At 47.7% G+C, this 23,228-nt stretch overlaps 2 protein-coding genes across 6 annotated transcripts in view; both read right to left on the bottom strand.

The window, feature by feature from the left end:
- LOC138807031 (nuclear factor of activated T-cells, cytoplasmic 3) overlaps window positions 1-3,073 on the bottom strand; it is a 65,850-nt gene extending 62,777 nt beyond the window's left edge. For both annotated transcript variants that reach the window (XM_069992598.1, XM_069992599.1), the window contains exon 1: window positions 2,685-3,073. In XM_069992598.1, coding sequence (XP_069848699.1) covers window positions 2,685-2,787 — 103 coding nt within the window. In that variant the 5' untranslated portion in view covers window positions 2,788-3,073. The remainder of the gene's footprint in view (window positions 1-2,684) is intronic.
- A 4,973-nt stretch (window positions 3,074-8,046) lies between these two features.
- Window positions 8,047-23,228, bottom strand: part of LOC138807030 (tRNA-dihydrouridine(20) synthase [NAD(P)+]-like) — a 44,232-nt gene continuing 29,050 nt past the window's right edge. For all 4 annotated transcript variants that reach the window (XM_069992594.1, XM_069992596.1, XM_069992595.1 and 1 more), the window contains 9 exons: window positions 22,826-22,891; window positions 22,573-22,643; window positions 19,567-19,653; window positions 17,864-18,032; window positions 13,914-14,035; window positions 11,513-11,662; window positions 9,973-10,060; window positions 8,829-8,902; window positions 8,047-8,605 (listed from right to left, as the gene is read on the bottom strand). In XM_069992594.1, the coding sequence (XP_069848695.1) occupies window positions 8,368-8,605; window positions 8,829-8,902; window positions 9,973-10,060; window positions 11,513-11,662; window positions 13,914-14,035; window positions 17,864-18,032; window positions 19,567-19,653; window positions 22,573-22,643; window positions 22,826-22,891 (1,065 nt within the window). In that variant the 3' untranslated portion in view covers window positions 8,047-8,367. The remainder of the gene's footprint in view (window positions 8,606-8,828; window positions 8,903-9,972; window positions 10,061-11,512; window positions 11,663-13,913; window positions 14,036-17,863; window positions 18,033-19,566; window positions 19,654-22,572; window positions 22,644-22,825; window positions 22,892-23,228) is intronic.

Here is a 23,228-nt window from a genome sequence, read left to right as displayed (position 1 = left end):
CGGAAATGCCAAGGGTAGAAACAACCCATCAATGGATGAAGGGAACAAATTGTGGTGTGTGCATTTATTTGTGTGTGCAGAAATGGAGATCCTTTTTTTTCTTTTTCCTTTTCCTTTTTTGGAGGGAGTGCCAGTGCTGGGACTTGAACTCAGAGCCTGGAAGCTATATCCTTCAGCTTTTTCACTAAAGGATAGCACTATACCAGTTAAGCCACAGTTCCACTTCCATGTTTTTGGTGGTTAATTCCTGCCGGGGCTGGCTTCAAACAGGGATACTCCTCGGCATCCTGAGTAGCCAGGATTACAGATGTAAGCTACCAGCACCCATGCAATACCAGCACCCATGCAATACTAAATTTTATTTTTTTTGGGGGGGGGGGAGAGGTCTGATCGTAGGCCTGAAAACTATAGGCCTGGGCGCTGCCCCTCAGCTCTTCTGCTCAAGGTCAGCGCTCTACCACTTGAGCCACAGCGCCACTTCGACTTTTTTTTCCTACTTATGTGGTGCTGAGGAATCGAACCCAGGGCCTCAGGCATGCAAGGCAAGCGCTCTACCACTGAGCCACCTTCCCAGCCCTGCAATACTAAATTTTAGATGCCACTAAAATGTTCATTTTAAGATGATTTATTCATTCATAAGTATTTCAGTTAATTTTCTTTAGGACCTTTTAAAATTACATGCTAGACTATTTCAAATGAACTTCTAGTTGCAAATGAAATTGTTTATGTCCACATATGGAAATTATATACAAATCAACTTACAAACTTTAATTCTTTCTAGACTTTCTGTGTGCCAGTACTGGGAGTTGAACACAAGGCTTGGTACTCTTTCTCCCTTGGCCTTCTTGCTCAAGGCTAGTGCTTTATCACTTGGATCATGTCTCCAATCCAACATTTTGCTAGTAAATTGGACTAGCAGACTTTTCTGCTGGGGCTCACTTCAAATCCTATGAGGTCAGGCTCCAGGCCTCAGCCTTCTGAACAGGCATGAGACACTGGTGCCTGGCTCTTCTAGACTCCCTTTAAGTATCAAAATGTTTTTCTTTAGCAAAATGATCTAAAAAGCTATTTTCATGGTTCTTAAATGTACTTTAATAACTTGAATGTACATATAATTCCTACTTAAATGTTGACATTCTTTTATTATTTATTTTGGTTCACACTTTCATTGATCTGTTTAATATATAATGTGCTCCAACCAAGCTTATGCCAACAGAAGTTTGCCAATTATATTATATATAACACTCATTAAGCTACTTTGTTCAGTCTCAATAACCTAAGTACAATGCCATTCTCTCCAAAAATAACAGCTTTCTTGCTTAATTTTAAAATGCATCACAATTCCATCTGCCTAAAGCATGTAATTTATGTTATGTGTACCTTCCAACTATTTCTTTCCCCAAGTCCTTGAGAAGCTTCAGTTCTCTATGCACCAGCAACATTATAAAGTATCTAATATTACCTTCAAAACAGTAAGTGCTCAAATGTTAGTGGAACTGAAAATAACTGCATCCAACACATAGCTATTATAAATTATTTATTAAGTTGAAAAAGACATGTAAGGTACAAAGACTAAAAGTGAACTGATAAAGCAAATAATTTACTGCCCAGAGAATCCTTTTGACTTCATGGTCACCTAAGGTTTTCAATGCAATTCTGAAATGATCTACTGAACATCAATATGAATAATATTAAATAATTCACCTAATTCCCAGAAAGAATAAATGAGAATTAAACATCTTTTCCTTTTTTTAAAGTTCGCTTGCATTTGTTATAGGGAAACTGAACTTGATGAACCACAATATTCCAAACCAGGTCACCGGAGAGCTCCAAGTCCCCAGTCATCCTGTTTCTATTTCCTGATTGGTCTGACCTGCCAGAATAATGGTGCTCAGCTTTTCCAATTTACGATCCCCTTTAAAATATCTTCCGAGAAGAGTTTTTTTCCTTAAAACAACTGACTCCCATAACTTTCTAGAAAAATAAGAAAGGGTGGTGTTGTTGTTAAAAAGAAAATCTGAAACGCTTTTGCTCAGGCAAAGAAACTGTTTCCAGAAGTCCCGTTAACGTTACACTTCGAAGTCAGCATGGCCCATAAACGTGTACAATTTTAAGTTAGCCGAAAACAATCTCCCAGCAAAGCAGATTTCAAGAAATAGGTATACGAATTTAAAAGGGCCCCTAGACACCAAGAATGTGCATCTTTTATATATATATATATATATATATGTATATATGTATACACACATATATATATATATATATTTTTTTTTTTTTTTAACAAACGAAAACAGATGATGAAGACCCAAGTGAACCTACACTTTACAGGGGCATTTTCTCTACACCACGCTGGCAAAGCAACGACTAACAGACACCACTTGGGCCGAGGCCCCGACCCTCAACCTCCAAACTCCGAGCGTCCTCCGGCCTTTAACGTCCCGGTCTGGAGTTCTCCCCAACTCCCCCCCCCCCGCGCCCCAGTTCACTTCTAGCCAAGCCCGAGGCCACTTCCACGTCGCAGCGATCCACACGCCTCCTCCTGGAATTCAATCCATCTTCACTCGCCACACACGCACACACACACGGGGTTACCGGTCCCCGGACAACCAGGGACCGGAGAAAGGACGGGCTCGCGTGAGGAAGGAGAGGGGACGCTCCACAGTCGCGCCCGGCGCGACACCCACCTGCAGGCCGCGAGCCCGGGGGCGGCGGCGCCGGCGCCCCGTCCTCGCCGAAGACGAGTTTGAAGTCGAGCTCGTCGTGGGCGCCACAGTTTGCAGTAGTCATCGGCGTGGCCCGGGGTGGTGCGGCTCCTCCTCAGGCGCAGGCGGCGGCGGCGGCGGCGGCGGCGGTGGCGGTGGCGGCGGCGACGGCGGCGGCGGCTCCTCAGCGCCGCTTCATGCCGGGCCGCGCCGGCCAAGAGGTCGCCGCTCCACGGCAAACTTTCCGGGCGGGGCCCGCAACACCACGCGCTCCGTTCCGAACTGAAAAGCTGGCCGCGCGCCGAGCCGCACTGGGAAACTCCAGCACTGCTAGTCGCGGGTGCCTAAGCCGCCACCGTCGCCTGAGCCAAAGTTCCCCGCCCCCCAACTGTGGCCGCCGCCACCGCCGGCGCGCTCCCGCGCCGAGCCGCGCACCTGGCCCCGCCCCCTGTCGCGCTCCCATCCGGTGGAGCCGCCCATAGGCCACTGGAGGCCCGGCGGCCCCGCTTTCGGGCCCCGCCCCCTCGGTGACTTATCGCGCGACTCCCCCGCAGCTCGGAGGAGGAAGTCACGTGAGCACCGAGCGCTGTCGAGCCCCGCTTCCTCTCGGGAGCTGTAGTTAGGCCTGTAATTCTCTCTGTGACTGCTCCGGACAGACGAGGGTTTAGCTCTCCAATTGGATTGGGGTATCCACCACAGGCCAATTGGAGAAGACCCCTTTCTCTATTGGGCGGAGTTCACGTCGAGGCTCGGGAGCGTTGGGATGTGGAGTTTGGTGGTGCGTGGCGGGGCAGTTATTTACTCCGTAAGGTTGAGTTTAGGGAATGCATCAAGGCCCCCGGGATTACTTGGACACCACCTCCCACACCCACATACCGCCATCCTAACCTCAGTGGCGGTATCTCGACCAAGCCTCTGAAAGGTTGGTGGTGGCGCCTAGGGAAACCTGTATTGTGCGTTGTTGTTTCTCGCAAACCCACCCCTGTGGGCGGTACCCCTACCATGTAGGCCAGGTCTTTGTTGCCAGACCAGCTGTTCTGTCCCTGGCTACAGGTTGGGCAGACTTAGGGAAGTCACTTCTGAACACACCCCTCGCAGCTTATGAGTTCTGATGTATAGCTATGAAAGCAGGAGATATCAGACCCACAGCTGCCAGTGACTAGGAAGTGACACTGCCTGAAGAACGGTTTTTTTGTGCTTGGCTCCCTCCCCAAGGGGCCTCTCTTCCCCTGAGATGGCCTAAGATACCATCTGGGGTCTGGGGACTCTGAGCCTGGCTTGTTTACTTAGGACTCCTCCAAGGTGCATGATTACACAGGGAGTTGGGAGACGCAGCTCCACATCCCAGGCTCTGGGCCCACAGGGCTTAGCATCTCTTAATGAGCGTTGGAGAAACTCAAGGCACTGTCTCAAGGACTTGGGCGCAAGTTAAGAGGTCTCAAATGTGCCGCTGGATGCTGGTAGCTCATGCCTTGTAATCCTAGCTATTCAGGAAGCTGACATCTAAGGATTGTGGTTCAAAGCAAACACGGGCAGAAAAGTCCCCATGAGACTCTTATCTCCAATTAACCACTCAGAAATCTGGAAGTGGCACTTTGGCTCAAAGTGGTAGAGTGCTAGCCTTGAGCACCAGAGCTCAGGGATAGCACGCAGGTCTGAGTTCAAGCCCCACGACTGACCAAAGCTTAGCTAACTCACCTCCATTCCTACAAAACTTAAAGCATCCTCCTCCTCACCTCTCTCCGTATGTCACCCAGGTTGTCATCTGGATTGAGAAAAATGGACCTTTAGCCCCCCCACCCCACCCCTCTGTGAACCAGAGCCTGAGCCAGTCAGGCCAAAGGGGAGGTGAGGTAGAAGAGAGACAATGAATTGTCAGCTCCTCATTGGGGAGGAACCATAAGAAGTTGTAGATACTATGGAAAAACCCATTTGTTAAATGCTTGGTGGTACATGTGTGTTCTCAGGAGAATACATCATGGGCAGGGTTTCTGATCTGGGGTAAAACTCAGACTCTAATATGGAGTAATGAGGGCTGAGGCAGACACCATTAACAGGAAGCAAGTAATCTTTGTAAGAAAGGCAGCAATGGCTGCCCTATCCCACCCTGCCCACACATACCAATATACTCACTCTTTTTTCCCCTTCCCCAGGTTACAGGGCCAAGACCTAGTCCCATGAACTTTTCTTCCATGTTTTTTGTTTGTTGTTGTTGTTGGTTGTTTTTTTTTTGCCAGTGTTGGGACTTGAACTCAGGGCCTGGGCACTATCCCTGAGCTGCTTTTGCTCAAGGCTAGCACTCTACCACTTAAGCTACAGCACCATTTCCAGCTTTTTCTGCTTATGTGGTACTGAAGAATCGAACCAAGGACTTCATGTAAGCTAGGCAAGAATTCTCTCACTAAGCCACATTCCCAGCCCTTCAAGGTACTTTCAAAGCTCCTGCTGGTCATCTAACTTATCCTGGAGACCTGTGAAATATATGCCTAGGGGGACAGTGCAGTAGTACATTGAACTCCAAGGTAGACACTACAGGGGTTTCTGTATACCATCCCTCTCTTCTGCAGGAATGAAAGGCCTGAGAATCAGTGAAAACCATTTATTTACCAGCTAAGGCCCCACTGCTGAAGGCTCTTCAGTTCCTTAGAGCCATGGCATGATACAGCTTAGTCCAGCTCAGGCACTTGCTTCACCCTGGCTAAAATAAGCGCCTTGGAAGAAAAAGTTTAGAAAAGCTATTCCTTTCCATGCTATGAACCTCCTCACCTCGAGCTCTTGCTTTAATTTTCAAAGCCTGGGCCAACAGTGGCCAGAGAGGACACAAGGATTGCCCTTGAGTAGCTCAGAATCTGGCAGACAGGATTAAGACCAAGCAGCTACAACCTCAAAAGGCTAGTTGCTGAAGTCAGCACAGGACTAAGAAGACAGGCTAGTACTTTGTCCTCTCATGCTGGGCTGAGGGGTTTGGACTTGGTCCAGAGGGCAGTCTAAGAGCCTGGGCAGAGTCCTAAACAGGAACAGCACTTGGGAAATCCTAGCTTGTGGGAGTACAGACATAAGACATTCTCCTTTGTAACTTTATAAATCCAAGTCTTCTTACTGGATTTTTGGAAGCCCTGTCATCCTCTCTAGCCTTATAAACCCTTCCTCCCATGGTCATATCAACACCATTTGTCCCTAAAATGTGATGAGCTTCAGGAGAGGGTCTCAAAGTAGCAAAATAAACTGGGCACCAGTGGCTCATGCCTGTAATCCTAGCTAGTCAGAAGGCTAAGATCTGAGGATTGAGATTTGAAGCCAGCTTGCAGGAAATTCTGTAAGACTAAATAACTACCAAAAAAATATGGAAGTTGAGCTGTGGCTCAAGTCGCAGGATGCTAGCCTTGAGTACAAATGCCCAGACACAGAACTCAGGCCCTGAATTCAACCCCAGGATTGGTACAAAAAATAAAGCAAAGCAAATCAAAACAAAACAACCAAAAACAAAAAACAAAACAAAACAGCTGGGCACCGGTAGTCCACGCCTGTAATCCTAGCTACTCAGGAGGCTGAGATCTGAGGATCATGGTTCAAAGCCAGCCGAGGCGGGAAAGTCCTTGAGACTTTTTTCTTTTTTTTCCTGTTATGGGGGTTGAACTCGGCCTGGGCACTGTCACTCAGCTCTTCAGCTCAAGGCAAGCGTTCTACCACTTGAGCCACAGCGCCACTTCCAGTTTTCTGGTGGTTAATTGGAGGGGGCCACCAGAAAACTGGAAGTGGCGCTGTGGCTCAAGTGGTAGAGCGCTTGTCTTGAGCTGAAGAGCTCAGACAGTGCCCAGGCCCAGAGTTCAAGTCCCATGACCAACAAAAAATAAAATAATCAGAAATTGCTGAGCACCAGTGCTCCTACTTGTAATCCTTACTACACAGGAGGTTCAGATCTGAGGATTGTGATTCAAAGGCATCCTGGGCAGGAAACTCTGTGAGACTCTTATCTGCAATAAACTACCAAAAAAGCCAGAGGTGGAGCTGTGGCTCAAGTGGTAGGGTGCTAGCCTTGAACATTAACAACAAAAAACCCTAGGGAAAGCACCCAGCCCTGAGTTCAAGTCCTAGGACCAGCACCACTCCCCTCCTCCCCCTGCAAAAATAATAATAGTAATAGTAATAAACAAAAATAAATTGTGCCTAAACCTTGGTGGCTAAGACTAGACCAAGATTGTCTTCTTTCTGGGTGGGGTGGGGCCTTCCTCTAAGATCACTGGTCTGGGAAGTTAGACCTGCCTCCACATGAAATGCCATAGGCTATGTGGTGCTTCCATCACTGAGAGAGCTTGTTATTTTCTAGCCAGCTTCATTTAGGTAGCTGATCCCACTTTCACAGGAGAACTTCTGGGCAGAGAGGGCCAGAAGTGAGCTGCCCAAGATCAAAAAGGCAAGAGACTCTCAGAGGAAGCTGAGAGAGTGAAGTATCCTGATCTATAGAGAAGAACAAGTGTGGGTGACAGGGTGTGGCAGCACCAGGACTAAAGCAAAGCCTCACCCACCAAAACCTTGACTGAAGGGCCAACAGGGTCAGGGCTTTCTGGCTGGTAAGAGGTCTCACCCCTGGACAGGGCTGCTACAGAGCCATCAGGCTGACCCAGAGAGATGTGGAGAAGATGGGTTTGGCTTACAGGGGAATCCTCCACCAGACAGAGGCTGGCAAAGAAAGGACACACAACATGTTTACAGCAGAGGAAGCGGGGGTGGGGTATGGCAGGGACCTTTGGTCAGAACGCCCCTCCCAGCAAGGGGGGGGGGAGGCCCCATGAGATGTGGTGGTAGCCCATTTGTTTGCTTCTCGCAGCCAAGAGGAAATTAAAGAGGCTCTGCCACTTCCTTCCGCCCAAAGTGGGACAGGAGAGGGGAGGGGACGAGGATAGCTTAACCTGTGAATTGCAGTAGGCATACTGCAATCTTTAGCAGCCTCTAGTGTCCCCTGCCCAGGGCAGGCCCTTCACCAGGTCTGAGCTTTGCTAGGCAGCTGGCAGGTTTAAAAGAAACTCTTGGGAGTCAGGCCAATTCCTTACCCTAACACCTCTGTGCTGGTCCCTTACATGTACCACATTCCATACTATCAATCCTTCCCCTAGATTCCACAGAACTTTTAATCAGGAAAGTCAGCTGGGGTCTAGTATCTTAAGTTTCCCTTCAGTAGAAACGGTTTCTTGGGCTTTCCTGGTTGAACCAAAGTCCAGTGGGCCATCATCATTCCTATAAGGGTGAGCAGGGACCAGGCTTTGAGAATCTCTAGTTTTGCACTGAGGGTAAGAGTAGAATAATTATGTCAGAACACAGTTCTCATTATTAAAGGTATTCAAGACTGAAGCAGTCTTGGATGAGGGTGTCTTTATTGCACTGTACCAATGTCAAGTTGAAGAGGGGCTGCCTGAAAAGCTTATTTTTCAAAGAAAGTACTCAGGTCACTGGAAACAATCCTGCCACTCAGACCCATCAGAGGAGACAGGATCACTCCTGAGCACTCCTTGGCTGGTGCTCCATGCTGATAGCCTGTGCTTGGACATGGACCTCTAACTCCTGCAAGGCAGGAGCAAATTGTCCTATGGCATTTGGTTTGCGCTCTGCACTCACAGTTATATTAGGGCTTGGTCCGTAGAAGGGGCAACCAGGGCAAGTACAGTAGTCACCAGCCTTCCAGGGGGTTGTCTTCACCATTTCCAAAGGCCACAAAGGACTTCTTACACAGATCCCCAGGCAGTGCTGGCTCCTGAGCCCTGGGGTCACTGAGGTCTTGGTCAGGGTCCTCCCGCTTGCGTTTGTTCAAGGAAGGACTCTCTTCACCCAGTCGACCCTCAGGGAGGCCCAGGCTCCGCAGACAAACGATGGCCGCAGTTTGTTCCGCCAGTTTCTTGGACTTATCCCTGGGCAGATGAAGCACGGGGTAATAAGGCAAGTGAACAAAGGACTAGAGGATGGGAGGCCAGATTCTATGCACCCTTGGCAGAGATGTTAACAAAATTAAGTTAGAGATCATAATCCAGGGACATCAATGCCCACAAAAACCATCTACCCAACTCTCCCAGGCCCAATGCTGCATTCAGGTTCCCCTATCCCAAGCCTTAAACTCTCTGATGAGGAACTCACCACAAGGTAGACTGGTACTTTTTGTCAGCAACAGTGACAACTGAGCAGAACAGGCGATCTAGTGGTCGTTGGACCTGATCCAGAGAGAGGAAAGGAAACAGGCTGCCCACCTTCCTCATGACATCATAGGCAGACAGAGGAAAGTACTATCAACCCAAGTCAAATGAAGGCTGCCCAATCACATGCTCCTCCCATGCAAAAGTGTCTGATGTATCTTCCAGGAAACCCAGGCAGATATACAAATTGACAGTGACACTGAATACATCTGGAGTTCTGTTGAGAACATCAGTGCAATTAGTTGTGCATGAGTGCACTCAGAGGCCTCCTCCTCCTGACATCTAGATGGTCCGTGTGTCCCCAGATGAAGAGTCCACCAGATGGCAATAGAGTGAAGAGGGAACAAGGATGGTGACAGAGGGATCAGGTGATGTAGTTGGAGCAGAGAGCTGAGTGGATGAGACCTGCAGCAGCAAGGCATGTGAGAGGCTCTGTGCTCTGTGCTGAAGGACTGGGGTTTGAGCTCACAGGCACTGGGGAGGGGAGCGGAGACAGAGGTTAGATTTGCTTCCCAAAAGTCACTTTGCATGGAAGTGGAGCTGTAGTTCAAGTGGTAGGGCACCTTGAGTGAAAAAGCCAAATAAGAGTGCAAGGCCTTAAGTTCAAGCCCCAATACCATCTCTCTCTCTCTCTTTCTGTCTCTCTGTCTCTGTCTCTGTCTCTGTCTCTCTCTCTCTCTCACACACACACACACAAAGTCATGTCGGTAGAAGGGGACACAAGACCATATGTATGGGGCCAGAACAGACAAAGCAGCCTCAACAAGGCATGGCTATGGTGACCAAAGGAAGTGAAACAAGACTATCTTAAGATTTCAACTCCGTCTTGGATGCAGTTCTGTGTTCTATTGGTGGAGGCCAGATCCAAAGATAAGTCTGCCAGAACTGGACACAGGCCAAGGTCTGAAGGGAGCTCATTCAGTAATTGATCCTACCACCAGCAATTCTGCACAACCTATGAAGGGTGAGGCTAGATGTTTGCCAAGCAGCTTAGAGTTGAGTATATAAATTGTGGGTGTGCTAGAATAATGGCTCCCATGGTGGGAGCATTGTGGTTGGCTGAAGGGCAGGCCTCAGGCGGAACTCACCGTTTCATACAAAGGCTGTGCTAACTTCTCTCTACGGCACCACTCCAGCAGGCACATCTTGGGAGTGATTTGGGGTGGGTAAGCTCTCCTGCGAAAAGAAGGGCAATCAGTGCCTTCTCATCATTTCTTTTTCCTTTGGCAGTACTGAGGTTCGAACTTAGGGCTGGCACTCTACCACATGGCTATGCCTCCAGCTTTTTACTGATTTTATTTTATTTTTTTGGTCTGGTCATGGGGCCTGAACTCTGGGCCTGGGCGCTGTCCCTCAGCTCTTCAGCTCAAGGCTACCGCTCTACCACTTGAGTCACAGAGCCACTTCCAGCTTCTTTTTGCTTATGTGGTGCTGAGGAATTGAACCCAGGGCCTCAGGCATGCAAGGCAAGCGCTCTACCACTGAGCCACCTTCCCAGCCCTCCAGGCTGTCTTTGAACTGCAATCTTCTAGTTCTCAGCCTCCTGAGGAGTTAGAATTACAAGCATGAGCCACTATAGCCCAGCTCCCCTCACCATTTCTATTCTCTCCTTCAGCAAAGAGCACACTCAGTTTCTGAGAGGAGCTGCAAGAACTAGAGAAAGGAGTCCAGGATGCTGTCTTAAGGCTCCTGTGAGCTCTCTTTCTTGTCCAGCCAGCAGTTTAAACCTAGATTCTAACTAAAGGGAAGATAAGCTTCTTCATGCTTGAGAAACGAGAAGCAAAGAACTCCTAGCTCCCTGAGCCCTAGCCTGGAAAACAGTCTTCAACAACCATGAAGAAAGGTTCAGTTTGCCTTGCAAGACAATTATCAGGGGGAAGAGGCAAAGGTAGGAAATGTAGGTGATCACACAATGGGTTCAGTGTCCATTTTGATTCTGCCTGTGAAGTTCATGATGTTCTGCTATGCAAGGGACACAATGGACTCTAGCTTCAGAGTCAGTCTGTGACAAGGTAGGAGGGACACATTCCAGCGTCCATTGGGAGCTCTCTCTAGCATATGACTGCCCAACAGCTGTCTTCCCACCCCATCCCAAGTCCTTGCCAGACAAAATTAGCTCCTGATCTGAGCCTTGGGACTGAAGAAAGGTTCAGATCCAGATGGTATAGGACAAGGATGAGGGTACCACTCAAAGATGAGTCACAATCTGAGGGATAAATCAATCTGTGGCTACTTCTACCTAATGAGGGCACTCTTTGGTTGATCAGGGGGATAGTATGGAGGTAAGCATATGAAGTCAAATGAGGACAAGGCTCCTATAACTATTGAGGAGCTCTGAGAGAACAGGACAGACTTTTAGAAACAGAAAATATGTCCCCCTGCTGTAACCTGTAGAAGATGGTAGGTAGGGGGAAAAGTGAGTTCAGTCATCCTGGGGACCACATGTATATCCCCAACACTGCTTCCCGGACTGTTTTCCCTGAAAGTACCTTCTTTGAAATGCAGAAAATTGGGAGAGCAATGCTCCCTAAGCTTGACATTAACCACATACACCAGCCACCTTGCTGGTTCACTCAAACCTTGAGAGCACAGGCCCTGGCCCATGCTGAGGCCAAGCTGAAAACCTACCGATCAAACTTGACAGCCATCTTCATGATACCAGTGCTAGCTTCGGCTGACTCTTCTACCTCCTCTGGAGTCCTGGCCAGGAGGTCAGCCCGCCGGGTATCCAGCTCCCGTGTGGTCTCCTCATAGAAGGCACCAAGGCCAAAGGCCTCACTTCAGAGGAAGAAGAGCAAGACAGACTCCTTAGTAGAATAGCAACCAGGGCACTGCAGGATGCCAGGAAAACTCAAACTGAGAAACTCCCATACCACATACACATAAACTAAACCAGGGCCTGGCCAGAAGAAGGTTACTTCCTGGGATCAACCTGAACTGGAAGCTGGAGAATAAATTTAAAACTCTGAGCATTGACACTGAAGGGAAGCTGGGGTGGGTAGGAAAGTTTCTAGAGAACATCTCGAGGATAACCACATAGGTAGATACCCGCAGCCAGCCATGACTGAGTTGACCTATGCCGACCAAGCACCTGGAGGATGGGGGACCATGAAAGGAAGATATTGAGGTCTGACAACTGACTGGTTCCTCACTCTCCATAGGCCTTTCATTTGCAACAGGCCTTTCCTGAACTGAGAAGACATTGAGGTCCAGCTGCTTAAACTACATATGATAGAGACAGAACTAATGCCACAAGCTAGGTGCAGGAGGAGGGTTCTAGTAGGGCTTTTTCTTCTAGGAGGCACCTTAGTGTGTTTGTGTATGTACCAGCACTGGAGCTTGAAGTCAGTGTTTGGGTGCTGTCCCTTAGCTGTTTCACACAGGGCTGGCATTCTACCACTTGAGTCATAGCTCTACTTCTACCTTTTTGGTGGCTAATTGGAGATGAGTCTCATGAGGATTTTCCTGCCCAGGCTGGCTTCAAACCATGAGCCTGTGATCTCAGCCTCTTCTGAGTAACTAAGATTACAGGTGCAAGCCACCAGTGCCTGGCATCTTGAAAGTGGGAAGAACCCCCACTCCCTCTGACAAGTGTGGTGCAGGAAGCTGCCTTGTGGAGCTGTGGAAGCAGACATGAAGACAGGAAGAAGACAGGAAGCTATGGTAGCCAGGACTAGGCTAAACTATAAAGAGCCTTCTGGTGTCTGAGTTGGAGCTACATCAGATCAAGAAGACCAATGGGAGAGGCTGGACACTGGTGACTCACGCCCATAAGCCTAACTACTCAGGAGATCTGAGGATTGTGGTTTAAAGCCAGCCTAGGCAGGAAACTCGGTAAGACTTTTTTGTTGTTGTTGCTGGTCATGGGGCTTGAATTCTGGGCTTGGACGCTATCCCTCTGCTCTTCAGCTCAAGGTGAGCGCTCTACCACTTGAGCCACAGCACCACTCCAGTTTTCTAGTGTTTTTTTTTTTTTTATTGGAGATAAGTCTCACAGACTTTCCTGCCCAGGCTGGCTTTGACCCGCGATCCTTAGATCTCAGCCTCCTGAATAGCTAGGATTACAGGCGTGAGCCACTGGCGCCCAGCAAGACTCTTATCTCTAAAAAAACTACTCAAAAAAGTGGGAAATGGTGCCATGGCTCCAGTGGTAGAGCATTTGCCTTGAGCAAAATAAGTTCAGGGACAGAGCCTAGACCCAGAATTCAAGCCCTAGGACCAGCAAAAAAAAAAAGACCAATGGGCAGCCTCTCAGACTGCAGCATGATAGCTGTGAGGACAGGCTAGGGGCTTCATTCTACAACTCTACCTTTCCTGACCATTGGATTTGGTTGGCTTGATACGTGACAGGCCCACTAATGGAGAAGCCACCTCCTTCCTCAGGAATTCCCCAAGCCTATTCTCTTCTCTCCACTGTCTCTCCCTACTGAACTCAGGGCCTGGACACTCTCCCTGACCTTCTTTTGCTGAAGGCTAGCACTCTACCACTTGAACCACAGGCACCACTTTCAGCTTTTCTGTTTATGTGGTAGTGAGGAATTGAACCCAGGGCTTCATGTATACCAGGCAAGCACTCTACCACTAAGCTACATTCCTAGCCCTTGCTTAGTGTTTTTGCTCAGTGCTAATGCTCTACAACTCCACTTCCAACTTTTTGCTAGTTAATTAGAAGTGAACCTTGGGATTTTTTCTGCCCAGGATGGCTTCGAACCTTGATCCTCAAATCTCAGCTTTCTGAATAGCTAGAATTACAGGCATGAGCCATCAATGCCCAACTAATCCTTCGTTTTCTTCCACCCTATTAGAGATGTTTCCCAAAACTGTACTTCTGAGACCAGACCAAAGATTGAATGCTTGAAAGCTTTTAAAGTTCTCCATTCTGTGTGGCAAACCTTACTACCACCCCATTCCCACACATCCACACCCAGAAACTTTATTCCTGATTCCCCGCAAAGGGTTACCTTAGGGCTAAAGGTCAAGCCTGAGAAGTGTCTGCAAGGACAGATGAATAGCCCATTGCCCTTCTTACCAAATTTCCTGGGAAGACTGGGCGGCATGGAGCAACCTTCCCTGGGGCGACTCCAACTGTTCCCGCAGCATCTGGCACAAGCAGTACTTGGTGTTGGTGTAGTGGTTGTCATACTGCACTGCCTAAGAGAAGAACTGGCATGGGCCGATCTGCTGCCAGCAAGCACTGGGGCCCAAGCTAGGCTCTGCTGGCAGGGGAGTGGGTTCCAAGGGAACATCAGAGGTGTGTTTGCAGCTGAGGCAATATGACCTCATATTAGATCCATTTCTACCCTGCCATCTACTTCTCAAGCTTGTGGTACAAAGCTTGAGGGTCATAGCTAAAGCCCAAGATCAGAAGCACACTTTCCCAGTCAGTCTACCTGGGCCCAGAAGTACAGATTACACCCTCCTGCTTCAGTTACCATATGGAGCCTACTGCTAAGCGACTTCTAGCATAGGAAGGAGGGGACATAGCAAATTCCAGCATGGTGGGCCCAGTCCCATAACAAGAGTATAACCCTTCTATTCTTTATCACCAGGGTGAGCACCTTCTCCTCCCAAGTACTGATGAGTCTCTCTTTGACTTCCCCCATGTGTAGAACATTCACATGCATTTCCTGTCATTTTGTGTATGTATACAAAGCTACAGCCAGGACTCCATTTCACAGTCTGAAAAATAAGGCTCAAGGAAGCAAGAAGACAGCCCTAGTGATATCATAGATGCCCACCCAACTAGGGACAGGGCAGGAGAACAGTAGTAGGTAAAGGCTGCCTGTACAACCCTCCAGAAGCCCTTCCCTTCCTCTATACCCTACTGTACACTATTTTAGAATCTCTACCTGGGCCCATGCCTAATACCATGGAATATTTAGGGAATAAAGCAGGGAATAAATTGTTAAGTCCCAGCCTGAGGCAGACCATGATTCAGCTTCTTGGAGCCAAAAGGTACCTGGCTACATCAGAAGTAGCCTTGCAGATGCTTAAGGCCACTCCCTTTCTCCATGACAACAAAGCCTCTTCAGAGCTGCCAAGGGAGGGCTGAGCAGGAGTGATAACATCACCTTTCACCCAGTGAGCAGGCTCAACACTGCTCAACATGTCTTCTCTGCTACATACTTGCCAGCTGGCCAGAAGAACTAGACAGCTGATCTCTGCTGAGGCAAAGCACCTTGCTTCTGGCTGACTCCAATCTGCCCAACACTAAACTCAGAACCAAGGAGATTCTTCAGGACTGCCGCACTGGAGAACAGAAGCTACTCAGGGGCTGTGAAGGTAGCTCAGTGGTAGAGTGCTTGCCTTGCATGCATGAGGCCCTGGGTTCGATTCCTCAGCACCACATAAGCAAAAAGAAAAAAGCCGGAAGTGGCGCCATGGCTCAAGTGGTAGAGCGCTAGCCTTGAGCTGAAGAGTTGAGGGATAGTGCCCAGGCCCAGAGTTCAGTCATGTCACAGCTATCCAGGCATGGCCATGGCTTGGAAAGAGCAGAGCACAGTTCCATGTAGTTGGTTACTAGGACTAAAAAAGAAAGCAGACAAGGGTTCACCTCCTGATCAGTCCAAACTCACTGAAGAATTTGAGGACTACTCACTGTCTCTGTCCATGTCCATGTACAGCTGATCACAGAAATCCAGAGTCCCAGGATTGTGACAAAGAGACTGGAAAGTGAAATCATCAAAAACTTCCTTTGCAAGAAAATGCCCAATTTGTAACCATCGAGCGCCTAGTGAGAAGAAACTGCTTTAGAAAATACTATTGCTGGGCTGGGAAGGCGGCTCAGTGGTAGAATGCTTGCCTTGCATGCATGAGGCCCTGGGTTCAATTCCTCATAAGCAGAAAAAGTTAGAAGTGGCTCAAGTGGTAGAGTGCTAGCCTTGAGCTAAAGAGCTGAGGGACAGCGCCCAGGCCCAGAGTTCAGGCCCCACTACCAAAAAATATATATATATATTATTGCCTAGGGGCTGGGAAGGTAGCTCAGTGGTAGAGCGCTTGCCTTGCACGCATGAGGCCCTGGGTTTTATCCCTCAGCACCACATAACCAAAAAGAAAAAAGCCGAAAGTGGCACTGTGGCTCAAGTCGTAGAGTGCTAGCCTTGAGCTGAAGAGCTGAGGGACAGCGCCCAGGCCCAGAGTTCAGGCCTTATAACTGGACCAAAAAAAAAAAAAAGAAAAGAAAAGAAAATACTATTGCCAGACTAGCATGGTTGTGCACACCTGTAACCCAGGCATTCAAGGGGGAAAGGAGGAAGATCATCGGTTTAAGGCTATTCTGAGCTACATAGTGAGACCCTACCTCAAAAAAAAATAAAAGAAAAAGGTATCTTGGCTGGGCACTGGTAGCTCACACCTGAAATTCTAGCTACTCAGAAGGCTGAGATCTGAGGATCATGATTGGAAACAAGCCCATGCAGGAAAAACCACGAGGCTCTTGTTACCAACGAATTACTCAGAAAAGGCCAGAAGTGGCTATGGCTCAAGTGGTGGAACATCAGCCTTGAAAAAAGAATGTCAAGTTGGGTGCCGGTGGCTCACTTCTGTAATCCTAGCTACTGAGGAGGCTGAGATCTGAGGATCACAGTTCAAAGCCAGACCGGGCAGGAAAGACTATGAGACTCTTATCTCCAATATACTCAGAAAAAGCCAGAATTGGCTCTGTGGCTCAAGTGGCAGAGCACTTGCCTTGAGCACAAAGAGGCTCAGAGAGAGTGCCTAGGCCTTGAGTTCAAGCCCCAGGACCAGCACCAAAAAAGAAAGAGAGAAAGAGAGAGAGAAAGAAAGAAAGAAAGAAAGAAAGAAAGAAAGAAAGAAAGAAAGAAAGAAAGAAAGAAAGAAAGAAAGAAAGGAATGGGGAGGAAAGGGGGGAGGGAGGGAGGGCGGGAGGGAGGGAAGAGAAGAGAGAGAAAGAGAACAAGCAAGCAATTCTGTAAGAAGATTAAAGCTGAGTTATTCCCTATCATAGCAAAAACATTCTGAGAAGTATCTAAGGAAAAGTTGCGGGTTTTTTGTTTTGTTTTGCCAATACTGGGGCTTGAACTCAGGGCCTGGCCACTGTCCCTAAGCCTCTCTGTGCTCAAGGCTAGCACTCTACCACTTGAGCCACAGCGCCACTTCCAACTTTTTCTGTTTATGTGGGAATCGAACCCAGGGCTTCATTCATGCTAGTCAAGCACTCTATCACTAAGCCACATTCCCAGCCCAAATTGTAGGGTTTTTTTTTTTGTTTTTTGTTTTGACAGTCCTGGGCTTGAACTCAGAGCCTGGGTTGCTGTCCCTGAGCTTTCTTGCTCAAGACTAGAGCTCTACCACTTGAGCCACAGCTCCACTTCTGGCTTTTTTGGTCCTTAATTGAAGATAAGAGTCTTACAAACTTTCCTGCCTTGTCTGGCTTTGGCCAGTGACTCTCAGATCTCAGCCTCCGGATTAGCTAGGACTACAGGAGTGAGCCACTGGCAGCCTGGCAACAATAGAAAAGTTTTAATAGTAATCTTAACTCGTGAGTCAAATCTGATAGGAAGTCTCTATGGAGATAATCTGTAATCTTTCCTAAGCAACAATAGCTACAATGGCTCCTCCTGCCTGTGGCTGCACCTTTGGCAACCTATATGCATGCTTGTTTTCAGTAACAAAGAACCTCATTGTCCACCTACATAAAGTATGTACTTGGGGTATGAGGGAGAACTAGAATTGGTATCATGTACTTGAGCTCTCAAAAGCATTCTGGGTTTAGGAAGTCTTTTCAGATGACCTCCATACCTGTAGAAGCTTTAAAAGGAGGTGATAGTAGGGGCTCCCACCCCAGAATCCTCTCTGCATGTCAGCTAGGAAGGCTCCATGCTCTAGTAGGCATATGAACTCAGAACAACAGGAGGAGCAATAGGGGCTGCTGGCACCCGGAGATCCCCACAAAGTGCTCTTGGCAAGACCTTGGCGGATAGTGAGAAATGATGGCTTTGAATAAGTACACATACGTACATATCTGATATACTTCTGCATGACCTCTTCCAGGGGCCGAGGACCATCCTTGAGGAAGATAGAGGGGTTCCACATGGCTGATCGGGCCACCATTACTGAAGAGGCCGCTGTGGCTCGTCGAAAGTCCTCTATGTCCAAATGCTTCTGGATGTGGTCATGAGATCCACCACTACAAATCAACAAGGACAAGGAGTGTCTACGGCATGGAACCTACCAGCATTTTCAGAAGAAAGGCAAATCCCACAGTTGCCACTCATGAGTAGTATGACCTCTTCAGCTATCACAGCCTCAGCAAAGGTTAGCTTGTAATTATGAAGTTTGGAGCAGTAGGTGAGACAAAATATGTAAAGTACTTTGAACTATGCCTAGCATTTAACAGATAAGTCTAGAAATTTTACATTCCTTTTCCCTCATCTAAAACTTGTGGCCCCAAGTGTTGGGGCCACAGGAGAGCTAAGCAGCCTCCTATACCCCCTCTAAGGACAGGGCCAAAACTCTGGAGACTGGGATACACTGGTGATCATGAGGGAAAGGAAGGAGACCCCATTTAGTCACAATTCCCCTTTTTCCACTATGCTGCTCCAAGGACCTTCTCAGAAACTACTCTGTCCTCATCCGTTTCATTAGGAGTCAGGTGGTAGCCACAGTTCAGAGACTGCTATGTAGGGAGGACTCTCATATGGTAGCAGAAGCAACAGGCTTCAAAGTCTTGAGTAACTCTGACTTCACTCAGCAAACCATCTCTAAATACCTTACCTGGGGAATAGAGGGCCTGACTACCACCCTTATCCTTATACTCTGGCATATGTGTTGTCAGGGCTTGCTTGGTCCCACCCTCTAAGTTCCCTGAGTCTCTGTGCCATCCTAAGCTACAAGGCTGGCCTAGGCTCCCAGCTAGCCTACAAAGGCCAGTTTCCCACTGGTAACTATATATGGTCTAGCAGTAAAAACCTTTGGGCTGTTTATTGGGACTTTTCACCTGCCAGTCCAGGTTCCTGGTCCTGTAGCTGCTCAGAATGTTTGTCTAGATTTCCATGTCCTGCCTTATGTTCCCTGAGCCATAATGCTTTGATGATGTCTAGCTTGGAACTCATCACAGCTATAGTTGTTGTTTAAATGTTTTTTTTTTTTTTTTTTTTCTGTCAGTTGTGGGGCTTGAACTCTGGTCCTGGGTGCTGTCCTTCAGCTCTTCAGCTCAAGGTGAAAGCTCTACTATTTGAGCCACAGAACCACTTCAGTTTTCTGGCGGTTAATTGGAGATGAGAGTCTCATGGACTTAGCAGGTTGCTGGTGGCTCACACCTGTAATCCTAGCTACTCACAGTTCAAAGCCAACCCGGGCAAGAATGTCCATGAGACTCATATCTCCAATAAACTACTAGAAAACCAGAAGTGGCACTGTGGCTCAAGTGGTAGAGCTGAAGAGCTGAGGGACAACGCTCAGGCCTAGAGTTCAAGCCCCACAACCAACCAAAAAAAAAAAGAAAAAGAAAAAGAAAAAAGTCTCACAGACTCTCCTGCTTGGACTGGCTTTGAACCACGATCCTCAGATCTCAGCCTCCTGAGTAGCTAAGATTATAGGCATGAGCCACCGGCACCCAGCCTGTTTAAATGCTCTTTAATTTCATTTTTATATGCCAACTCAAGTCCTTTCTGACAAAGTAAAGCATAAACAAAAGTAAATATGGAAGAAGGGAGGCTTACTTGGCTATGACAGGAATGGAGAGGGTTCCAGCAATGGCTTTGATGACTTCACATCTGACAGGGTGCTGAGGTCGCTCTTCCCGCTTCCTTGGAGATAAAGAGATGGGGATAAGGGCTAAGGACCAAAGGCCATGTCATTACTCACACCAGATTACCTTAGCCAAATCTCATCCTCCTTACTAAACCTAAAGATCAGGCAGCCATGTGGCCATCTCAGGCAGATTGGGGGTGGTCTCCCTGACCTCTGGGGGAAGAACTCTATCTTAAGGGGCAGGGGGAGCATAAGTCCATGCCAGGAAGAATAAGGTCAGCTCTCAGGAGCCTGCAGATGAGACACCGCTGCTGGGGACTAATGTGGGTGGCCCAGCTCCCAAGGTCATGCTGCTTTCCCCTAGCTTTCCCTAGTCTCTGCCAGAAATGAAAGACAGTGCTGTAAGAATGCTCCCTGTACTGCCCTAGTCCTGCCCTCCCCCCAAGGGACTTGGGACAGCTGCCACTGCTCAGATAGGCCACTCCCACACAGCTGCCTGGGCCAAGGCCAAACTGCACAGCTGATCCTGGGGAGAAGCACCTGACACAGGGTAGGCCTCCCACCCAGGGTGGCAGGGCAGGTCACAGACTATAGCTGTCACGACAAGCCACAGGGGCAGCAGGACAGAACCCGTAAATCCTCTTTCTAAGGTCAACTACAAGAAGGCTTTCAGCATGGCTAAGCAAATCCTAGGGACATAAAGGGCCTCACCTTAGACCATCCTCAACAGCTCTAATAATAGAAAGTCTTTCTTAAATTCAGCCAAATCTGTCCTCTTAGTGCCTCGAAATTCTGCTAACTCCAACAGCTTTGTGTACTAAGAATGCTATATGCAAGGCTTTAGTTTTGTATTGTCAAAAGCTCATCACAATCCTATGAAGTAGAAATTGTCTTAATTTCCAAGTGAGCAATGTGTCACTCAAAGAGGTTAAGTGACTGTTCCGAGGATATATAGCTAACAAGCTGCAGAACTGAGATTTGAAACCAGGCTGTTGAGAGTCTAAAGCCCGCTGTCTCAGTGAGGAGCTTACACACGGGGTGTGCAGCTCTCATTTCCCCTCCTTTCACCCAAGCAGCTCTGCTTTTCTATGCCAGAGTTTTAAGTATATTCTGAAAATCCTGTAATAGCCAGGTGCCAGTGGCTCACACCTGTAACCCTAGCTACTCTGGAGGCTGAGATCTGAAGATCATGGTTCAAAGCCAGCCCAGGCAGGCAAGTCCATGAGACTCTTATCTCCAATTAATCACCAGAAAACTGGAAGTTGTTCTGTGGCTCAAGTGGTAGAGCACTCCCCTTGAGCTGAAGAGCTGAGGGACAGCACTCAGGCCCAGAGTTCAAGTCCCATGACTGACAAAAAAAGAGAGAGAGAGAGAGAGAGAGAGAGAGAGAGAGAGAGAAAATGCTGTAATAGATACAAGCAACTTGGGTTATCCTATAAGACTGTTGAGTCCAAAAGAAGAATCATTTAAAAAGATCACCAGCCAGTCTACTGACCGGGATTGTGCATAGAGGGACATCCTGACAAACAACAGGAAGCAGATTTGACTGGGAAATCAAAACACTTCAGCTCTCTGCAAAAAGCACATGAGGTACAGATATAAGGACTGTTTAAAGCAATTAGGCAGTCCACCAAGGATAGAGAAAAGAGGACTGCCTTTAAAAAACAGCCATTTAGCCGGGCGCTGGTGGCTCTCTCCTATAATCCTAGCTACTCAGGAGGCTGAGATCTGAGGATCTCGGTTCAAAGCCAGCCCGGGCAGGAGAGACTGTGAGACTCCTATCTCCAATAAACCACCAGAAAACCGGAAGTGGCACTGTAGCTCAAGTGGTAGAGCGCTTGCCTTGAGCTGAAGAGCTGAGGGACAGCGCCCAGGCCCAGAGTTCAAGCCCCACAGCCGACAAAAATAAAAATAAAAAAAATAAAAAACAGCCATTTGCCTAGGGTCATTTAAGGGAGAAACCGCTGTTCAATGAAGTGCAAAGGAAACAGAATTCATTCAGGTGTGTTGGCACATTCCTGTAATCCCAGCACTCTAAAGGCTAAGACACAAGGATTGTGAGTTCAAGAACAGCCTAGACTAGCAAGACCCTGACTAAAAAAAAGAAGGTGGGGGGAAAGGGAGGAGATGGGAAAGGCTGGGAATGGAAAACAAAGGAGGAGGCAACAATGCTTGATAAGAAATGCTCAGCCGGGTGCCTGTGGCTCACACCTGTAATCAATCCTAGCTACTCAGGAGGCTGAGATCTGCTCAAAGCCAGTCCAGGCAGGAAAGTCCCTGAAACTCTTATCTCCAATAAACCACCAGAAAACCGGAAGTGGCGCTGTAGCTCAAGTGGTAGAGCGCTCGCCTTGAGCTGAAGAGCTGGGGGACAGCGCTCAAGCCAAGTTCAAGCCCTACAACCAACAAAAAAATTAAAAAAATTAAAAAAGAAATGCACTCATTACCTTGCCCATGTAATTGTAACCCCTCTGTATGGTATTTTCTCAATTAAAAAAAATTTTTAAATCCAGTTTAAAAAAAAATAAGCAAAGTAAAAAATGAAAAAAAGAAGGTGTACAAGAATAAGGCCCTGGACTAAATCCCTAGTTCCCTCTATATACCCACCCCAAAAAAAGAGAAAGAGAAAATAGGTCCAAGCTCTAATTCCACCATTTCCTGGCTGCAAGATACAATTTTGAGCAAAATAATACAGATCTACTACATATATATCCTTCCTCTCCTGTCTCTAAGCTTGGAGTAGTAGCTGCCACTAGTAAGTACTAAATGATAAAACACAGATAAACACAAGTCCATGCAGAAAATGCACGCTGAATTTGTATGCCCTCTGGACTCACAAGATGTCAAAGAGCTAGGCAGAAGTAGGCTAAATACATAGGAAAAAGGCTAGATATCACCTGAAGTCTAGTGAGGGATTGTGAAGATGGCCTGATAATTCTTCCTGCCACTCAGTCACTAGAAAGGCAACCACTCACCTTCCGTGAACTGCAATAGCAGCAATGCCAGTCCTCTCTATTCGCTTTACAAGGCTCAGGGTATCTTCCAGCTAAGGAAGAGGACAGCACAGGGTGGTTACTGAGGCCCCAGAGGACCAGATGCCAGTTCCTTAAGTTTGCTTAGCTCTACTCCCTCCACGAAATTTAATTCAATGCCTCACAAACCATTCACATCCCCAAATCTATCATCACCTGAGAGATGAGAATATCAAATGTCATACACCATTCTTACCGAAGGTAGTATTCGGATCTTGCAGGTCACAGGTCTACAAGTCCCTTTAACAAGTGTGCTAAGGATCTGCAAAGAAAAGAATCAAGAGCACCTACCTCTTCTGGAATAAACTGCCATACTGCTTGGACTAATTAATATTGCTACAGATCTGAGCATTCCAGTAGCATGGACAGCTTGTATAACTGCGAGCACATATATGTATCACCTGTGTGCATATACATATAGTCTCTAAATATAAGAACACTGCCCTTGTTGTATGTTAGAGGCTCAGCCCCAGCAATCTCCTGCCTGGTAGAAAGTGAGGGGGTGGGGAGGAGAATCTACTGGCATTCTTACATCTACTGGCATTCTTATGTTTTATACAATTGATTCTTTTCAAGGCTAGAATCAGAATTACCTGGAG

The sequence above is a fragment of the Dipodomys merriami genome, unplaced genomic scaffold, assembly GCF_024711535.1.
Source record: "Dipodomys merriami isolate MVZ:Mamm:240054 unplaced genomic scaffold, mDipMer1.0.p SCAF_41, whole genome shotgun sequence".
Classification (NCBI taxonomy): Eukaryota; Metazoa; Chordata; class Mammalia; order Rodentia; family Heteromyidae; genus Dipodomys; species Dipodomys merriami.
This window is presented reverse-complemented; position numbering and strand designations above follow the sequence as displayed.